We start from the raw sequence: 19,782 nt of genomic DNA on the forward strand, positions 1-19,782 counted from the left end.
TTAAGTGTAAAAACGTTTTTTAAGTGTGTGTTTAATTTCTGCCCACCCTAAACACACTCCTTTACTTTTCTGATGTTGACTGTAATGTAATGATGTGCATCTTTAGTGAAGCTGCATTAGATCGATGATTATTGTGAAAAGTGCTTTACAGATAAACTTGAAGTGAAAGATGCAGATTAGTAACACTGACTTTGAGGTCGAGGTGGACGACGTTGTTACTGTGCAGAAATGAGACGCCCTCCAGAATCTGCTTCATCAGCCGCTTCACATCCTGCTCTGTGAAGGCCTCGTCTCGGTCAGCCACACACTGGTTGAAGATCTCTCCTCCTGCAGCACTGCACGCACACACACACACACATTACTGTCAGATTTATCTAACAATTACTAATTAAGACCATGTAACAGTAAAACCTTTAGAAATATATATATATATATATATCTTTAAATAAAAGGTTTTCTTTGGACTTTTCTATTTCAAATAATCCTGAAAAAAATTAAATAAATATGTTTTTCCAAAAATATGAAGCAGCACAACTGATAATAATGAGAAATGTTCATCAAGATCTCATTAGTAGGATTTGTAGGAAGTTTATGTGACACTGAAGATTGAAAATTGAACTTTTATGTTACAGGAATAATCAAATAAACAGCATCAGTGAGCAGAAGAGACTCTGACTGCACTCTCTTTTACATTACATAAACAGGGTAATTATCAGCTCCTATCCCTAAACCTAACCTTAACCTCTTGTAGATACCTTATATAACAGTACTGTCTTACATAAGTACAAGTTCAGTAAATACAACACAGAACGGACACGTTAATAGAGTTCATTTAAATATGATGCTTTTGTAATTACGAAATATAGCACTGGATGCACATTTTTCTTACATTAATGATATTTAAATGCATCCCTAACAACATATAAATACATCAAATATTGGATTTCTGTTTGTAAATAATAAATATTCTATTTTTATCAGTTAATTTGCGCATTTCAGTGTCATTCTCCTAAATCATGAACATCAGAATCAGAAGCGCTCATCCTGTAATGTTCATTTGTCCTCCAATGGTGTATTTTACTCCCACAGAAGCTGCTTTAACCCTGAAACAACAAGGCACAGAGCTGAGCAAATGACATTTCTAAAAATGTTTGTACAACCATGTGATTTGGAACAATGACGGCGCTCTGTGTACGGGACATGCCTGCAACTCAAATAAACACCACAGCGCCATAAGCCTGTCATCGGGATGAACTCCACATACAGTACAAGCCATATCTAAAGCTAACAGAATCTGATTGAAATGTTATCCATAGTGACTTTAGCTGAAGTACTGCATAATATTGATTTATTTATTACTTGTTATTGCATTACAGTACATGCTGCTACATCTAAATCTAACAACGTCTCATTTAAATGTTATCCATATCATGACTTCAGTACTCCACAATATTGAGTGACTCAACAATACCAAAACTGTTTCATTTGCATGCTTTCTTAAGGCTCATGTAAGCAATTTAAACTAGTTTAAAGCGTTTGGGCCCAATAAATGATCATATTTGTAAAGATTAATTGTATTTATGTATATACAATGAAGGCTATACAGTGTTACTTTGCATTTGAATATTCAATTTGTGTACCTGAATACTCCACAAAGTCCCTCAAAGCAGTGTTTATTATTGTTTGCATATTTGCTCTACTGTATTTATCAATGCTTGTTATTGGTTTAATACAGTTTCTTCAAATGCTCTACAAAGTGGTCCCAATTACTCCAAAATATTCAATATATTGAGTATTGTTGCTGACCATGTCCATCCCTTTATGAGCACAGTGTCTCCATCTTCTGATGGCTACTTCCAGCAGGATAACGCACCATGTCATACAGCGTGAATCATCTCAGACTGGTTTCTTGAACATGACAATGAGTTCACTGTACTCAAATGGCCTCCACAGTCACCAGAGCTCAATCCAATAGAGCACCTTTGGGATGTGGTGGAACGGGAGATTGGCATCATGGATGTGCAGCCGACAAATCTGCAGCAACTGTGTGATGCTATCATGTCAATATGGAGCAAAATCTCTGAGGAATATTTCCAGTAGCTTGTTGAATCTCTGCTATGAAGGATTGAGGCAGTTCTGAAGGCAAAAGGGGTCCAATCCAGTACTAGTAAGGTGTACCTAATAAAGTGGCCGGTGAGTGTATATGTTTGAAATGACAATAAAAGTCTACTTGACTTGACTTAATATGTACATGTTTCTGTTTTAAACCGATATCTGAGCGTCTCCTAATGCATGCATATAAAGCTTGGTTTGAAGTCACACAGTTAGAGAGCTGGAAACGCAGACAACATGCCCGCAGCATGCAGACGACGCACAGTTTCCAGCATTGGGGATCAGACAGTGTGATGGAGTCGATCAGACAGCGGCCGCGGGTCAGAGCTGAGGACACATGCTGAGTTTACACCAGGATTCACACTGACTTTCCAGGACACAGAGAGAAAATAAAACTGCAAGCTCCTCTTAACACATCTCAAAACACTTACAGGTAGGTTCAATACACATGCCAGCACGGTGGCTCAGCGGTTAGCACTGTGGCCTCACAGCAAGAAGATCACTGCTGGGTCAGTTGACGTTTCTGTGTGGAGTTTGCATGTTCTCCCCGTGTTGGTGTGGGTTTCCTCCGGGTGCTCCGGTTTCCCCCACAGTCCAAACACATGCGCTATAGGGGAATTGATTAACTAAACTGGCCATAGTGTATGAGTGTGTGTGTGTGTGCGTGCGTGTGTGTGTGAATGAATGAGTGTGTATGGGTGTTTCCCAGTATCCACTTTGAAAAACATATGCTGGAATAGTTGGCGGTTCATTCCACTGTGGCGACCTCTGAAACGGAGACTAAGCCGAAGGAAAATGAATGAATGAATGAATGAATGAATATGCATGCCATTTTGTCAGTGCATGTTGAGTCCAGGATTTCTGTATTGCCTCATTTTTTGGATGCTGTGACCCGATATGGGCATTGATACAGCATTTTTTTAAATTGCATCATGGTACTGATCCAAATCAGATATTGCATGCACTGTAAAAAAAGGCTGGGATTTTTAACTGTAATATATATATATATATAAATACTACAGTAAAAATCTGTAACCTGGTTAACACTATAAGATTCCTTACTATACACGGTGAACAAGTGTAAATGGACTTTCCCAGAATTAGCTGCATGACACTTCACTTTTTTATTAGATAACTTTAAGATACTGACACTGAAATACAAATACTGAATGATTTTTAGATGTTAGTATCAGTATTGTTAGTTTTTAGGATATCTATAATCTATTGTGCTCCAAAACAGAAACAAATTCACATGCAGAAGATATAAACCTGATATAAACATCCAAAGTTTGCAGTTTGTCTCTTCCTCATAAATGGATCAAGCCGTCTCATACTTCAGTTTCTCATCAAATTTTCTGACCAATCAAAGGCTCTTTAGTATCTTCCATGCCACGCCCCCTTCTTCTCATTGACTGTTCAGGTAATGCGCTTGAGCTCAGCCACTCTCACTGGCAGAGCTGTGAGAAAAACTAACACTATTGACTATTTTTAAAGGGGGAGGGGTTACTTCATGTCCCGCCCTTGCTTTATGTTTCAGTTGAGATTACGACAAATTTAGATGAAAATAAATGCACATTTCAAAGCACTTCACTTGACATAACTGAGCGAATGACCCAATGAAAGCTGTTAAAACATGCACATAATCTCCTTCACATACATGATATTTGTAATGTATTAATTCTAAAGCTGTCATGATCGTCTCATCAACACAAATCTTAATGTTTGCAGTTAATATAATAGACAGCTACACCAAATTTCAATATTCTGATTATATAAGCATACAAATTATGAAGAAAAATAATAAATAGACCAAATGTACATTTGTGATGCATCCAGAGGCATTAATGCAATTTGACTCAACTTCCAGCAGGTGTCGCTGTAAAAGTGACCAATGACCAACAACTGCCTTAGACCGTGGAGTTTCTGTATTCTTTATAGCTCTATTATTCATGAGTCCATTTTATTTGTTTGTTTGTTTATTTGTACATTTTTTATTATATTTTTTATTCATGAGTCAATTTTAAGTTTTCCATCTTAATATTAGCCTAACGTTAGTATTTTTATTATTAAAATGTAATTATTCTAGCCAATTTTAGTACTTCAGATTAATTTAAAGGGATAGTTCACCCAAAATCCACTTCTGTCATAATGTACTCACTCTTTACTTGTTCCAAACCTATTTAAGTTTCCTTCTTCTGTTGAACACCAAATAAGTTAATTTGAAGAAAGCTGGAAACCTGTAACCATTGACTTTCACAGTGTTTGTTTTACCTATAAGGAAGTCAATGGTTACAGGTTTTCAGCTTTCTTCTAAATATCTTCTTTTGTGTTCAACAATACATTCAAAATAGTACATAATGAGAACATTTTCATTATTTTGGTGAACTATCCCTTGATTTAAATACTATTTTTATTTTAGCTCAGCTAACAAAACCATTTTAATAACATTGACATCAGTGCCGTTGGCAGATCATGGATGAATATTCAGACTAAGATGAATATTTATTACCAAGTAAACTAAGATTCATCATAGCCTGATGAAGACTGTAGAGGAGCATCGATAACATCCTTTTGCCAGAGACAAAAACTGCTGCGTGTGCGTGTCTGTATTTCTGTGTGTAGGCTGTAATTAAACATGTAGTGATGCCAACCCCTCCACACAGTCTGTAAAATACATACAGAAAACCAGACCGATCACAACTGGGTCATGTTTCTGGACGATCACATCACTAACACTACCACTCACACTCACACTCACACACACACACACACACACACACACACACACACACACACCCACACCCACACCCACACCCACACACACACACACACACACACACACACACCCGCACACACACACACACACCCGCACACACACACACGCACGCACGCACGCACGCACGCACGCACGCACGCACGCACGCACGCACGCACGCACACACACAGATACACACATGCACAGCAATAACACGCACATGCACGCACACACACACACACACATACATACACATTTACAAAGATACACACACATACAGATCGACAGACAGATAAACACATGCACAAAGATAAACACACACACACAGACACACACACACAAATTGTATTATTATTCTTGTCTGGCTGTTTCTGTTGTTCAACAGTTATAATATTAACACTAGCAGTATAGCCAGCCACATACATTAACAACAAGCAAAAAGATCCTACTGTAACACATCAGCAGCAGAATAATGCTTCATTATACACACGTCACTCGAGGTCACATATAACAGTCTCACACACACTCAGGGGTAAAGAACAGAGCGAACGCAGCTGTGTGTCCACAATGCACTGCAGCTCCTGGGTGTGTGTGTGTGTGTGTGTGTGTGTGTGTGTGTGTGTGTGTGTTATTCCCCATACGGCTGAAAACACTCGACTGCACCCACTACATTCTTTCTGGCCAGGCATCAGTCTCCATACTGGCTCAGATTTCACACGATGAGCTGCAGTCGCTGCAATTTCCCACTCTGTAGGAGGAAACAGCTGAAATGTGTAACAACAACACACACATAAACAGCATTTTGTGCACTTGACTACCAACAGCTTCACCATGTGCTTCATCAGATGTTTTACCAGCAGGGTTACTGTAAACAATATCCGTAAACTAGCAGTTTTCTGGATTTAGGGATCCATGATTTATTCATTCATTCATTTTCCTTCAGCTTGGTCTCTTATTTCAGAGTGGAATGAACCGCCAACTATTCCAGCATATGTTTTACACAGCGGATGCCCTTCCAGCCACAACCCAGTGCTGGGAAACACCCATACACACTCATTCAAATTCACACTCATACACTACGGCCAATCTAGTTCATCAGTTCCCCTATAGCGCATGTGTTTGGACTGTGGGGGAAACCGGAGCACCCAGAGGAAACCCACACCAACACGGGGAGAACATGCAAACTCCATGCAGAAACGTTAACTGACCCTGCCGAGACTCGAACCAACGACCTTCTTGCTGTGAGGCGACAGTGCTAACCACTGAGCCACTGCTCTGCCCCTGATTTATTAACTATTTCCCCCTTTTATTTCTGCTTTATAATTGCATTATGGGATCTTGATCTTCCATCCAATAGCTTTTAACGCTGAAAGGTTTGTAAAAAGTGACTTTTATTGTCATGTGTAATAGTCTGCAGTGCTATATTGTCTGTGTTGGTGTTGTATATTACACTACAGAAACCTTGTAATAAACTGCAGTACATTTTCTGTTATTTTACAGACACATTTCTCTAGATATTATCATTTCTTATGTATTATATTATTTCAATCCACTAAAATGTCAATAAAGTCTCTTTGTTAAACTGTAGAGTTGAATTTTCAACATCAAAAGTGGTCAAAGCACAGATGAACATCCCATAATGCAATTCACTCTCGCAAATAAACACTTGTGCATGACTAAATAAGGAAACTTCATTAACAGATATTCATTTACAGAGTAGTTTTAAACGTTATCCTGCCTTTTCATGCTATATAATGCTATTAGATAGTGACTTTTATTTTGAAGCTTCGAAAAGCCCATAAATCTGTCTTTTAACTAGCCCATATGCAGCCAGGGGGTGAGCACAGGTCTGATAAAGTGAATGTTCACCTGAGAGAAGAAAGTCAAATACATGAGAATGGCTTGAGAGTGAATAAACTGAGTAACTTGTACTTTTGGATGAACTATTGATGTAAGACTCCAGGCTCACGCTTTATTGTCCTGCCTATTACAGTCAGCAATGTCTTGTTGGCTTTGTTCTTCACTGAAATCCACCCAAAACCAGGATGAGTTGTCGCAGCTGTAGTGAGATGTCGGTCACTGTAACGCCGCAGGGCTGATAATGGGCATTCATTGAGAAATGAGAGATTGCTCAAACCAGCATTTCTCAAGTGATAAGTGCCCAATTTGTTTAGAAAAAGGAACATTTATTTGTCACACTTTATTTTGATGATCCATTTGCTGAATTAAGTTACGTTGCATCTACATGCCAACTATTTCTCATTAGATTATCAGTAGACTGTGAGGGTTAGTGTAAGTTGATATGTATTTGCAAAGTTTCTTATAGTCAATTAAATGTCTGTTGAAGGAGCAGTATCAGCAGATATTAAGCAGACAGTCTACTAATACTCAAATGGACCATCAAAATAAAGTGTTACAGTATTTTTTATATATTTTATTGAAAAACACTTTTCACATTGTTTAATCTTTTAAATGTTTTATTTTCTTTAGTTTTTTATTTACCAAGCAATGCATTATGGGGCTGCATGATCATTTCAGCATAGATATCACAATGTGTGCATCGCAAAGACATGCAATGTTGAGTTGACATGCAGTGTAACTTCTACATTTACATACACAAAACCACAATGCATACACTGTTTATTCCACTTTTATCTTTACTTTGCTGCATTTATCTACGCTTGTAGTTTGTTTACTGCATGAATGATTCCCTCCCCAACAGAATCATCTCAGCGAATCAAAATGAATACATTCAGTAACACTATAGGGAACAATTCTCACTGTAAACTAGTAGCTTATTAGCATGCATGTTGTTGAGATATTGGCTGCTTATTAGTACTTATAAAGCACATGTTCTGCAGGATCTTATTCTACATCCCTAATCCCACTCAATACCTAATCTACCTTAATAACAATTAATAAGGAGCAAATTAGGAGTTTACAGAAGCAAAAGTCAGAATGGTTTGCCAAAAGTGAGAACTGAACCTTAAAATAAAGTGAGACCAAAAATTCTTTCAAAGTATATCGCAATGTCAGACCTGTCCAATATCGTGCAGCTCTAATGCATTATGTTGGGTTTTAAATGCAAAGACTGTAGAAGTATAAACGTCACTTAATATATTTTATTACTGGCCGAGCTAAATCAGCAATCTATTTTACTAGGGAAAATAAAACATAAATGCAAATGCATACATATTTGGTTCTAAGAATTATTCTTGACTTGAATTATTATAAAATGATGAACGCAATGAATGTTTTGGAGATTGTGATGTTTGGTTGTGCTTTGTTCTTAATGAAAGTTGACTTTACAGTGATGATTTACAGGCTGATAACATGCATTCATTGAGGAATGAGAGATTGCTAAAACAGCACTTACGGCAGGGCTTTCCCAACCCTAAGCCTCTCTTTCTCCATCTCTCTCTCTCTCTGTTTCTGCCACGCTTCGCCGGCTCACGTGCTGCAGTTTCGAGCCCTGACATAATGAACTCTCAGCTGGAGCTCTGAGCTCAATGAGGCCCCGTTCTGGAGCCCGTCTGATGAAGCCCCCGCCGGCCCTTAACTCTCCCAAACAGCCGGCCGGACACAACACAAGCATGAATAAACCCTCTATCACTCCAGCCAAAACCACATCCACTCCTTCAGACTGTCCCACTGCCCCAAAATATCCTCACCCGAGGCAAGATGGAAAGAAAGGAAAAATCCGTGGCCAACAACTGGCTCTTTCTGGACTTCACGTGCTGGCGATGCATTACGCTCTAGTTCACCATGATTGACCGCACACTAAAAAGAGCACAATTATCATGGTGTATAGTTCTGACAGGCTAATTTCAAGCACTACTGCTGTCACGGCTTTATATATAATGCTAATATGAGCTCAAACATGAGCTTTTGTCTTGTTTCTAGAAATAATAAGTCAAAATTAACTGAGTTTTTCCTTAAATACAAGGAAATAATCAAAATAATCAGCCTAAGGAGTGAGCAAAATAATGATACATTAACGCGAAAAACAATATTATTTTTCTTAACCCATTGGCAGATTATTTAGCTTGTTTTAAGGACAAACTCACTTCATTTTGACTCATTATTTTCTAAAAACAAGACTATATATTTGCTCGTCTAAAAATAATTCTTGAATTAAGAACTTTGAGATATTTGGACTAGAAACAAGACCAAAACTAAGTAAGAAAAGCAGTTTTTTGCTGTGCAATGTGGTTAAAAGAACGATATTGTTAGAACTATTTTATTTTTTAGGTGATAAATGTTTAAAATCTTGCAGTCAATCAGAATTAAAGAGTTTGAGAATATAAAGCAAATGACAACACCATTGCAATGCATGCTTATAATTTACTGTGCATTGCTGAAGCTAATGGTTATGAAGAAAACACAATGAAGACAAAACTGCATGCATTGATGTGGGTGATAATTAGAGCTGCACAATATATCGTTATCGCAATGTACACATCCACAATAGTCACATCGTAGCATGTGCAATGTCCAGCCATGATTATTGTTGAGCAGATACAATAGTTTCTCATTGCAAAGTTTATCCATGATGTTGTGAAAGTTCATCATTTGCATGTTTTTAGACCTGTGATAATTACTAAGTATTTCAAGAGAGCTTAAAAGCACTAGAAATTCTAGCGTTTGTAGCTTTAGATTACAAAGATTATTTATTTTTAATTAATATATATACACGATGAAGACTACACAATGATAATGTGCATTTAGTTATTCAAGTTCTGTATCTGAATACTATAGCACTTCTAAGAACATCAGTAAAGCACTGTTTACTTCATTTGCATCGTTGCTCTTTTGTATTTATCTGTGCTTGTAATTTGATTAGTATGTGTTATGCAGAATTATCCTAATCAACCTAAAATTATGAATTCTTCCCCCCAAAAAATGTATTAAGTCATCTGGTAAAATTGTATTAATCGCAAAATATATTGCAGAAAAAAAATATTGCAGTATTCATTTTTTCAACATCACGCAGCCCTAGTGTTAATATATACAACAGAACTGGAATGCATGCTTATTATTTATTGTGTGTTAATGTAGATGCGTATAGTTCTAAAGAAGAGACAATGCAATGATTATAAACACAATATTATCATGCATTTGTCTGGCTGAAGACATAGTGGTTAAGTGATAATGACGAAGCTAAGGAAAGCATGGCAACAATTTGATAGAAAATAATTAGTGGAGGTATTTTTACACCAGTGATGAGCACAGAATGTTTATTATAAAAGCCTTCACATTAGTGTATGATAACATATTTACATGCAAACAGTGCAGATTTCAGTGCTCAAGTTAGGTTGATTCCTATTGGCTCTTAATATTTTTTAATATTAATATTGTACTAAAAACCTCTGTAGTATTTACTTTGCTTATAAAATGAGGACGATTGTATTACGTTTGCATATAGCTAAAATAAGTTTGAGCATACAACAGAAGTCTTAAAATAAAAATGCAAGTGACTGCTTTAACATTAAAAATCAGATGGATTGTTTTCAAAATGGGCATCAATGCTAGAGACAAAAACAATCTCTATTACACTAAAAAAGCTGGGTTGTTGGAACCCAACGCTGGGTCAAATGTAAACAAACACATGCAATGTTGAGGCTCATTCATTCATTCATTTTCCTTCAGCTTAATCCCTTATTTATCAAGGGTCACCACAGAGGAATGAACCGCCAACTATTCCAGCATATGGTTTACACAGCGGATGCCCTTCCAGTCACAACCCAGTGCTAGGAAACACCCATACACACTTATTCACACACACACACACACACACACACACACACACACACACTATGTCCAGTTTAGTTCATCAATTCCCCTATAGCGCATGTGTTTGGACTTGCTGGGAGTGGTAACCACTGAGCCACCATGCCAACTCAACATTTTGATCCATATTGGACAACACTGGGTTCCAGCAACCAAGCATTTTTTAGTGTAGCTTAATATCAAAACATACTACAACAGAAGGCAAAGTCTCCCGAAACCAAGTCTTTCTCTCTGGTTTTCAATGTTTACTGAAAGTCTGCCCCATTCAGCTTAACTCACAATGACCTTGAGTGACCCGATTTATGGACCTCACGTGAATTCATCCTGGATATTGAGGTCAAAGTTGAGCATTTGCTTGACCAGCAGGTTCTTGGTCTTGTCTTAGGAAGCTAATCGGCCGCTGTAATCTATTATCTGCCTGCGACCCCCTGGCGTGTCGGCAAGATGTGCTCAAAGCTGATTTACTGCAACATATGAAGGCAATCACGGACAACTGCTGTCTAAAACAGGGCTGCGGATCCACGCGCAAAACTATTATGTTTCATCAATGGTTAAATTACTTGATGATTAAAAGCTAGGGCAGTTTAAAATAAGAGCTTTCCAGTCCTGGCACTGCTAACATGTAATTTGCAATGGCCGGACAATCAGAGTCAGACAAATACAAGTGGTCTCTGTCAATTCGACATGCTTATATGGGATCTACATGCACCAACTGCTCCAGTTATTTATATTTATTTGGAAGCAATTTGACTAATCTACTGCAGATTTAGACTTGTGTGTGTGTGTGTGTGTGTGTGTGTGTGTGTGCGTACGTGTGTGTGTCTAGAGCGCATCACAAATTGAATTGCGCTTTGCTGTTAAGTAGGATGGGTTTTATATTGACTATTGAAATTTGCCACAGCTTGAACACGTGACTAGACCCAGTAGGCCTGTTACGATTTCTATTTTTGTTGCACGATACATTGCACCAAAATAAATTGCGATAAACAATATTATTGTCATTTATAGACCAGCTTATGCCGCTCATTATATAATGCCAGAATGACAATAGAATATCACAATGCAAGCACACTAAATAATACATCATATTTTATATATATATATAAATAATATTTCATTTAATTATAGTCATTTTAACAGTTTAATAATCAGTAGGCCCACACTGAATCTGCGTGGAGATTTTCAGCCCATCATTGAGTATTTATTTACTTGTGTAAATGTGTGTAAATCTATATTTATTCAGTTTTTAATTAATTTCAGTAATATTATTGACTAATATGAAAGTGTTTGTTTAATTTATTTACAGTTTACAGTGTGTAAAGTCATATTTTCTGTCTTTTAGTAGAGATATTATATGAGAGACTTGCTTTGTTTACCAAACAAGTGGATCTAGATTGATGTGCATTGCAAACATTAAAAATTGTTCATTTTTATTTCATGCATTACGTTTTTAGTTACGATACTTCCAAAATAATTCTGCATAAATCCGCAGATTTTTTACAAAATTCTTAGCAGAAGGAGCAAAAAATGTCCACAGATTCTGTCTGGCTCTAATAATGAGGCACTTGAATCAGAATGTGAAAACACATACTAAATAAATAATAAATGATAATACAATAGTGCAACATAAAGAGTAACAGAGGCTATGATATCTGCTACCAGATCTATTTTCAGCTGTCAGACTCCCACATTAAACCATACTATAGTAATTTATAGTAAATACAGTAGTGTTTTATTAACCATACTGACACTGACACCTCCAATACACATACAGATGTTGCACAATCAGCTAAAATGTTGCTAAAATTGGTGTTCATGTATAGCCGATATATATATTGCATCACCAAAATGCCCATGCCCATACAGTATGTTGTGCCATAAGTCCATATATTGATTATTGTGACAGGCCTAAATCAACAAGGAGTGTCAAAAAATATGTTACGTTATGTGCAATTAATGCAATTACGTATATAATTTAAAATACTTGTACGTGGGCCTTGTTGTCATAACATGTGATGAGGTTTGGAAAAAATCTAATATGTCAGCTCTATCAAATTGAATTTACTTAATAAATATACTATAATCAAAGTTTGTGTCAAAACAGAAGTGTATACTTTAAATATGTGCACTGGTAAACTGATTCAAAACATTTGTCTTGCTATTGCATTAGTAAAATCATTTGAATCATCTAATGTGTTTAAAACTGAAGTGTAGTCATACACACAATAAACTCTGAACAATGCAAGCAATCTGATGTTTCTCTATGCTTTGTTACAGGCATCTTGGAAAACCCCTGTTCATTTATTCACACTATGGTTTGCATGTTCACAGCTGCTGGTGTGTGGGCAGATGATGATGATCTGAACTCAACACATGCATTCATTTCAGTGAGGGAAAACCAGAATGACCCGCATTGAGTCCCTTCATGTCTGTCCATATAGATCGGTCTGCAGGGGCTCATGGGAGAAAATGGAATTGGTGTTTTACCAATGGAACTGTCAATACAGTCACATGCCACAAAAACACAGCTCTCTCATCATAACCCGAATTCTTTCATCATTTAGTTTGAATAAATCTTATTTAAATTATGATCATTTATTGTCTTGACAAAGCAAGCAGAATGATCTACAATAATCTACATTTATAGGGAGATCAAAATAAATCCACTTGAATAATGAGATTTAATCAAAGTCAGAATTTTTGTTATTAATGTTTTAAAGGCCTTGTGAAATTAATATATATATATATATATATATATATATATATATATATATATATATATATATATATATATATATATATATATATATATATATATATATATATTAGATGTCAGCATCAGTGTGCTATTCTGAAGGATGTCTATAAACTAGTGGGCTCCAAAACTGTGACAAAATTCACAATTAGAAGATATAAAGCTGATATAAACATCCGAATATTGCAGTTTGTCACTTTTGCCTAAATGGATCAACATTTTTTGACGTCACGTCATACTATACTACAGTTTCTTATCAAATCAAATACTCTCCTTTCAAAGTGCAGTGAGTTTGACACCCAGTGGTTGAACTAGGTATTGCACTTTTGGATCAAAACACATGCAAGCGCAGGTTGCCAGATCGAGAGCGAGCCTGACTATCGAGTCTAAAGGCTGATTTAAGTTGTGTTCTAACTAAAAGCAAATGTAGAGGGAATATTCTCCATATTAAAAGGAGTTTTTGTTCTAACCAACACCTGAAATTGATATATTAGAAACAGCTTCTATTTCTTACAGCTGAACAACAGAAAACTGACAATGATCAGCTCAGGTACAGCTCATGTGCTCAGTATTAAATGCTAATAATGTGAGTCTGAATGCCATTCCACATCACATTTATTGCCATATACTGAAAGCAGCAGCAGATAGTTCAGCTCAGATCTGGAGAAGATGATAAACTATCTAAAACTGAACTCTAGAACTGTGGAATAATGCAAAACCAACACATATCAGTGATTCAGCATCTACATTTAATCATTTTAAAGAGGTTTAATATGTATTCATTAGATTATAAACCTTACCATTTGGCTGGAGTGCAGTGAGTGCACTATTCTGTGCTTCTGAATGGCTGTATTTACATTTCTGTCGTGTTTCGTCTGGTGCAAACAGCCAAATTGCTCATCCCTGCGCATCTTCACGTAGTGTGTTGTTAGGACACGCGGTTATAATGTAACCTGCTCACCTATTATTTATATTCGTAATATATATATTTATTATTTGCTAATTAATTTCCACCTCATGTGGAACTCTAAATCTGTGTCTCATTTTGGAGGCTGCCACTGTCGACTGCAGGTCGCATTTCGGTCACGGATGCATGCTTTGAAACTGAATAAATGAAATACGGGGTTGTCCACCAAAGCAACCCAGGGAGCTGAAATATAATTGGCTAAACTGGCATTGGGCGGGTTAAAAGAACCAAAACAAAGACAGCCGTTCTGGCACGTAACGCACATGTTCAAAGCAGAATATCTGACTTCAGCAGTGTTTTTCAGATAAACAAGAATGTTCACTGAACATGTTTCTAAATATCTGCAAACATATTTTAGTAGTTTTATGCTTTAGAAGAGTCAAAAACTTACATACAACACCTTTAAAGTTCACTGGTTTTGAGGTCCAAGGTCAGACATCAAAAGAAATTTCTGAAATGACCATCCTGATTCAGATTTTTAAGTAAAATCTTGAATGAGTTTAACTTATTATCAGAAAAGCAGATATAAATGCAGCAACACCAAAGCTAAAAAACAAATATATTATTAAAATGGCATGCCCAACTAAGGCTGCACGATATTGGAGAAATCTAACATTGTGATTTTTGAATGTATTTTGGCATATACTGTATATTGCGATATGAATTCAATTTCACCAGATGACTTGAATATCTCTATTTGGAATTGGTAGTGTTAGATTGATTGGGATGATTCTGCATCTCCATAAAATCTAATAAATACTTTATAAATACAATCAAGAAAAAGGTACAATTGAAATAAAGTGTTTTATCATTTTCTGCGTATAACAGTATTCAAGTACAGTAATCAAATAATAAAAATAAAAATGAACCTTTATTAATGGCTACAAACAGTACAATTTCTTATGCATGAATGCATTTAAAATCAATATACAATCACAAGCCTCAAAAACACATGCAGATGATACATGATAATACAAACTCAACATTGCATATCCTGCGATTGTGACTATTGCGAATGATCAACACTGTGCTAACTGTGCTGAAATCATATATATTGTGCAGCACTAATGTCAACCTAATTTCGGACAGCCATAACACACTTCTACACACACAGAGTCCGTTTCCATGGCTGGGACTCTATGGGCTCTGTGTGTTTGGAGGAGCAGATTAAAATTCCTGTGCTGACCCGTCTCTCCCCACAGCGAGGGTCAGTCCATTCACGCCGGACACTGGGAAGCGGGTCAACCAGGACAGAAGCAGCTGTGCAGAAATAAACCAACACGGCTGGCTTTATCTCAGAGGAGCTACGTTATATTCTGATGCCAAAGTTCAAATGCCTTGACATGCATGTAAAGATTCAAGTCACGCTCGCAATAAACTCTTAAACGAACACTCTACATTTGTTAACAGTCGAGTTCATTTAATATATTTTTTTGCAATTCAGTTTTTATTTTCCAAAATTAATAGATAACATTTTACAATCAGACAGAAAAGCAGTTTCATTTATATCTTATTCCATTCTGCTGATCTGCCGGGAGCACTTTTAGCTTAGCTTAGCATAGATCATTGAATTAGATTAGACCATTAGCATCTCACGCAGAAATGACGGAGTATAATGAATTTTTCTATTTAAAGCTGGACTCTTCTGTAGCTACATCGTGTATTAAGACTTTTGGAAAATGAAAAGTTGTTGTTTTCTAGGCTGATATGGCTAGAGGAGCTATACTCTTATTTTGGCGTAATTTGCAGCTTGGTTAAAGCAGCACCATTGTTTTATACATGTACAGCGTCTGAAAATCAGATCATTTGCATGTGTTCAGGCTCAAATAGAAGTGGTTTGTGATCTGCACAAGTAAGTCCCAATCCCAATTCTACTCCTTAGCCTTTCCCCTTCATTTTGCACACTCCCGAAAAGGGGTAGGGGTGTCCCAATTCTCTTTAGCTTGAAGGCGTAAGGCTAAGGGGAAGGTTACCCCTACGAACGAAGATTTTTCAGGACCACACTCAAAAACCAAGGGGTAAGAACATTTCCCAAAATACCCCAGCCACAACTGCACACGGAAGTAAGGAGAACAAATTACTATTTTTTGTCATTATTATGAATTTTTACAACAAACAAACACATTTTAACACATTTATAACCCTGTTCATGTTTTACCGTCATACTTAAAAAAAAAAAAAAAACCTGCTCAAATTATAATCCACAAAATTTTGTGATCTATAATCCCTAATAATAACTCCTGTACAGCAGTCCCACAACAGTCTGACACTGGAATCCCCTGTCAGTAATGTCTAGTGTCTGGGAATGAGCGGTTTACAGCGTCTGCTGTAATGTTAATGTTGTTTTTGGTGTGTTTACATCATGATGAATATGGCCACTGTGTAAATGCACAGTATTACGATCTTATTGCCACATTAGAACACTATGATACCATAATATATGCCTTCAGTGATCTCCTGAAGATAAATACCAAAAAATAACCCAACTGGAGTAACTACAGCAGTCGCCATCGTCTGATCTCATATGAAGCAGGTGATCGTGATGTCACATGATGACATGTGCAGGTGCTGTAGTGCTGTCCCATTTCTTAGGGGTACATTCTGAAGCCCTTCCCTTTCACACTCCTTTTAAGGGCGAAGGGGAAGGGGTACAATAATAGAATTGGGATTGGGCCTAAATATGTTCTGAATCATCGCTCACAAACGCTTCCGTGGTTCCAAGGCATGCTAGCCTATGTAAGCAGGTGGTCACGTTGGTTATATTGATGGAAGTTAGCTGATTTTCAGGCGCTACGTGATAGCATTGTGGAATGAAGGTATAGTTCCTAGCCATATTAGAAAATATCAACTTTTATTTTCTGTCAGTCTTAATGCATGATGTAATTTACAGAACACTCAAGGCTTGAATAGGAAAATGATCTAAACTCATTGGTTTTTCTTTCATTTTTAAGTGAGATGCTAATGGTCTAATCTGATTCAATGATCTATGCTAAGCTAAGCTAAAAGTGCTCCTAGCAGACTCTGAGATCGGCAAACAAATGTTAAAACTCCACTAAACAGTGTAAATTTAGCATATTTGCAATAAAAGTGGAGTGTTTCTGTAAGACTCATCTGCTGCTTGTTCTTTTGAAAGATACAAGTGCAGAGCCATAACGAAATAATGTAAATAATCTGCTCCAAATCTGATCAGTCGATAAATCCATCAAACTGCAGAGCAGAACATGAAGTGAAATCCCATCTGAACTCATTGTGTGTGTGTGTGTGTGTGTGTGTGTGTGTGCGTGTGTGTGTGTGTGTGTGTGAGTGAGAGAGAGAGGGAGGATACGGTTGAGTGGAAGTCAGAAATGTGTGACCCACTTCACGCCAAATGAAATAAACGGTCTGTGTGAGCTCTCTAGAACATCAGATTTGCTTCATATGACCACCAGCAGGATGAAAACACTGGCTGAATTGGAGCGCGCACACACGCACACACACACACACAGTGAATTCCCCCTGCAGTACAGTAAAGTAGGTGAAGGACTGCAGCAGCTGTACAGTAGATGATGATGAACAGCCGGAAACTCTTTGTGTCCCGAAGCCTGAAGTTCAATGTTAATGTCAGCAGTCGGCTGTGAGGGAAACCAATACACCAGAGCACACATCACCACACAGGAAGAGCAGTGTGTGCGTGTGTATGTGTGTATGAGAGAATGTGAGAGTGAGTGAGTGAGTGAGTGTGTGTCTGTTTATATCAGTATCTGTGTGTGTATGCCAGTTCATGTATGTTTGTGTGTGCATGTGTCTGTGTAATGTGTATGTGTAAGTCAGAATGTGTGTGTCTACATCAGTACATGTCTGTTTTTGTGTGTGTGCGTATGTCTGTCTATATGTCAGAATGTGTGTGTGTGAGCGCATGTCTGTCTTATTGTCTGTGTGTGTGTGTGTGTACGTGTCTGTCTATATGTCAGAGTGTGTGTGTGTGAGTACATGTGTCTGTCTTACTGTGTGTGTGTGTGTTTGTGTGTGTGTACGTGTCTGTCTGTCTATATGTCAGAGTATGTGTGTGTGAGCGCATGTGTCTGTCTTACTGTGTGTGTGTGTGTGTGTGTGTGTGTGTGTGTGTGTGTGTGTGTGTGTGTGTGTGTGTGTGTGTGTATGTACGTGTCTGTCTATATGTCAGAGTGTGTGTGTGTGCATGTGTCTGTCTTACTGTCTGTGTGTGAGAGACTTTATATTCCTTACATTGTGGGGACCAAATGTCCCCACAAGTATAGCAACACCAGTAAATTTTGACTTTATGGGCACATTTTTTGTTCCTAAAGAGGAAAGTGGCTCATAACGTCCACAGAATGAAGTATTATGAAAATGTAAAAGTGCAGATTGTTTCATGCGAGGGTTGCTTTAGGGAGAGAATATACAGACAATATACAATAGCAACATCATTTCAGCTATGAAGAGAGCCCATAAAGTGTGTGTGTGTGTGTCTGTGTGTGTGTGGATGCTGAGCGTTGCTGGAATAGCGACTGCTCACCCAGGCATGATCAGTTTGGCTTTGGGGGGTTTATATGTGGATTAGTGCTCTCTGCATGTTCTCGGCTCCGTCTCTTATTTCAGACTGTGCTGGTTTACCTGCACTGATCTCAGGTCTGCAGTCGGAGCTCGCTCGCTCTGCACTTCATTAATTGGATAGGATGGGATTTCACCTCAATATTTAACAGCGTGTCGTGATCCTGGATGTTGATTACTGCTCAAGTCACGGCTCAGTTTTTACTCACTAGCCTGCAGAATCACCCTGTAGAGGCTCAGTGAGATTATTATAAGCTCTTAAACGTACACTATTAATCAGCAGAAAACTCACCGAGTTTGAAATCAGCTTCCAATATATTTATTTATTAAAGTTAATGTGTATGTATTATATTCATTCATTCTTTCATTCATTCATTCATTCATTCATTCATTCTCCTTCGGCTTACTCCCTTATTTATCAGGGGTCAACACAGTGGAATGAACCGCCAACTAATCCAGCATATGTTTACGTAGCGAATTTCAGCCGCAACCCAGTGCTGTGAATCATAGTCGACTAGTTGCGCTGCACAGGTCATGTGGTATTTGACCTTAACTACATAGCAGACTTACACACAAAGGTAGGCTCACTGAATAAAACTGATATTGAAACTAATTTAGGCAGCACGGTGGTGCAGTGGGTAGCACAATTGACTCATAGCAAGAAGGTCGCTGGTTCGAGCCCCGGCTGGGTCAGTTGGCGCTTCTGTGTGGAGTTTGCATGTTCTCCCCATGTTGGCGTGGGTTTCCTCTGGGTGCTCCGTTTCCCCCCCCCCCCCCCACTGTCGTATAGGTGAATTGGGTAAGCTAAACTGTCTGTAGTGTATGTGTGTGAATGAGTGTGCATGGGTGTTTCCC

At 37.7% G+C, this 19,782-nt stretch overlaps 1 protein-coding gene across 1 annotated transcript in view; it reads right to left on the bottom strand.

Moving 5' to 3' along the window:
- The window catches only part of stk17a (serine/threonine kinase 17a), a 54,187-nt gene that overhangs the window by 7,373 nt on the left and 27,032 nt on the right, over positions 1-19,782 (bottom strand). Inside the window, exon 3 of the mRNA XM_056450979.1 lies at positions 191-335. Coding sequence (XP_056306954.1) covers positions 191-335 — 145 coding nt within the window. The remainder of the gene's footprint in view (positions 1-190; positions 336-19,782) is intronic.

The sequence above is a fragment of the Danio aesculapii genome, chromosome 24, assembly GCF_903798145.1.
Source record: "Danio aesculapii chromosome 24, fDanAes4.1, whole genome shotgun sequence".
Lineage (NCBI taxonomy): Eukaryota > Metazoa > Chordata > Actinopteri > Cypriniformes > Danionidae > Danio > Danio aesculapii.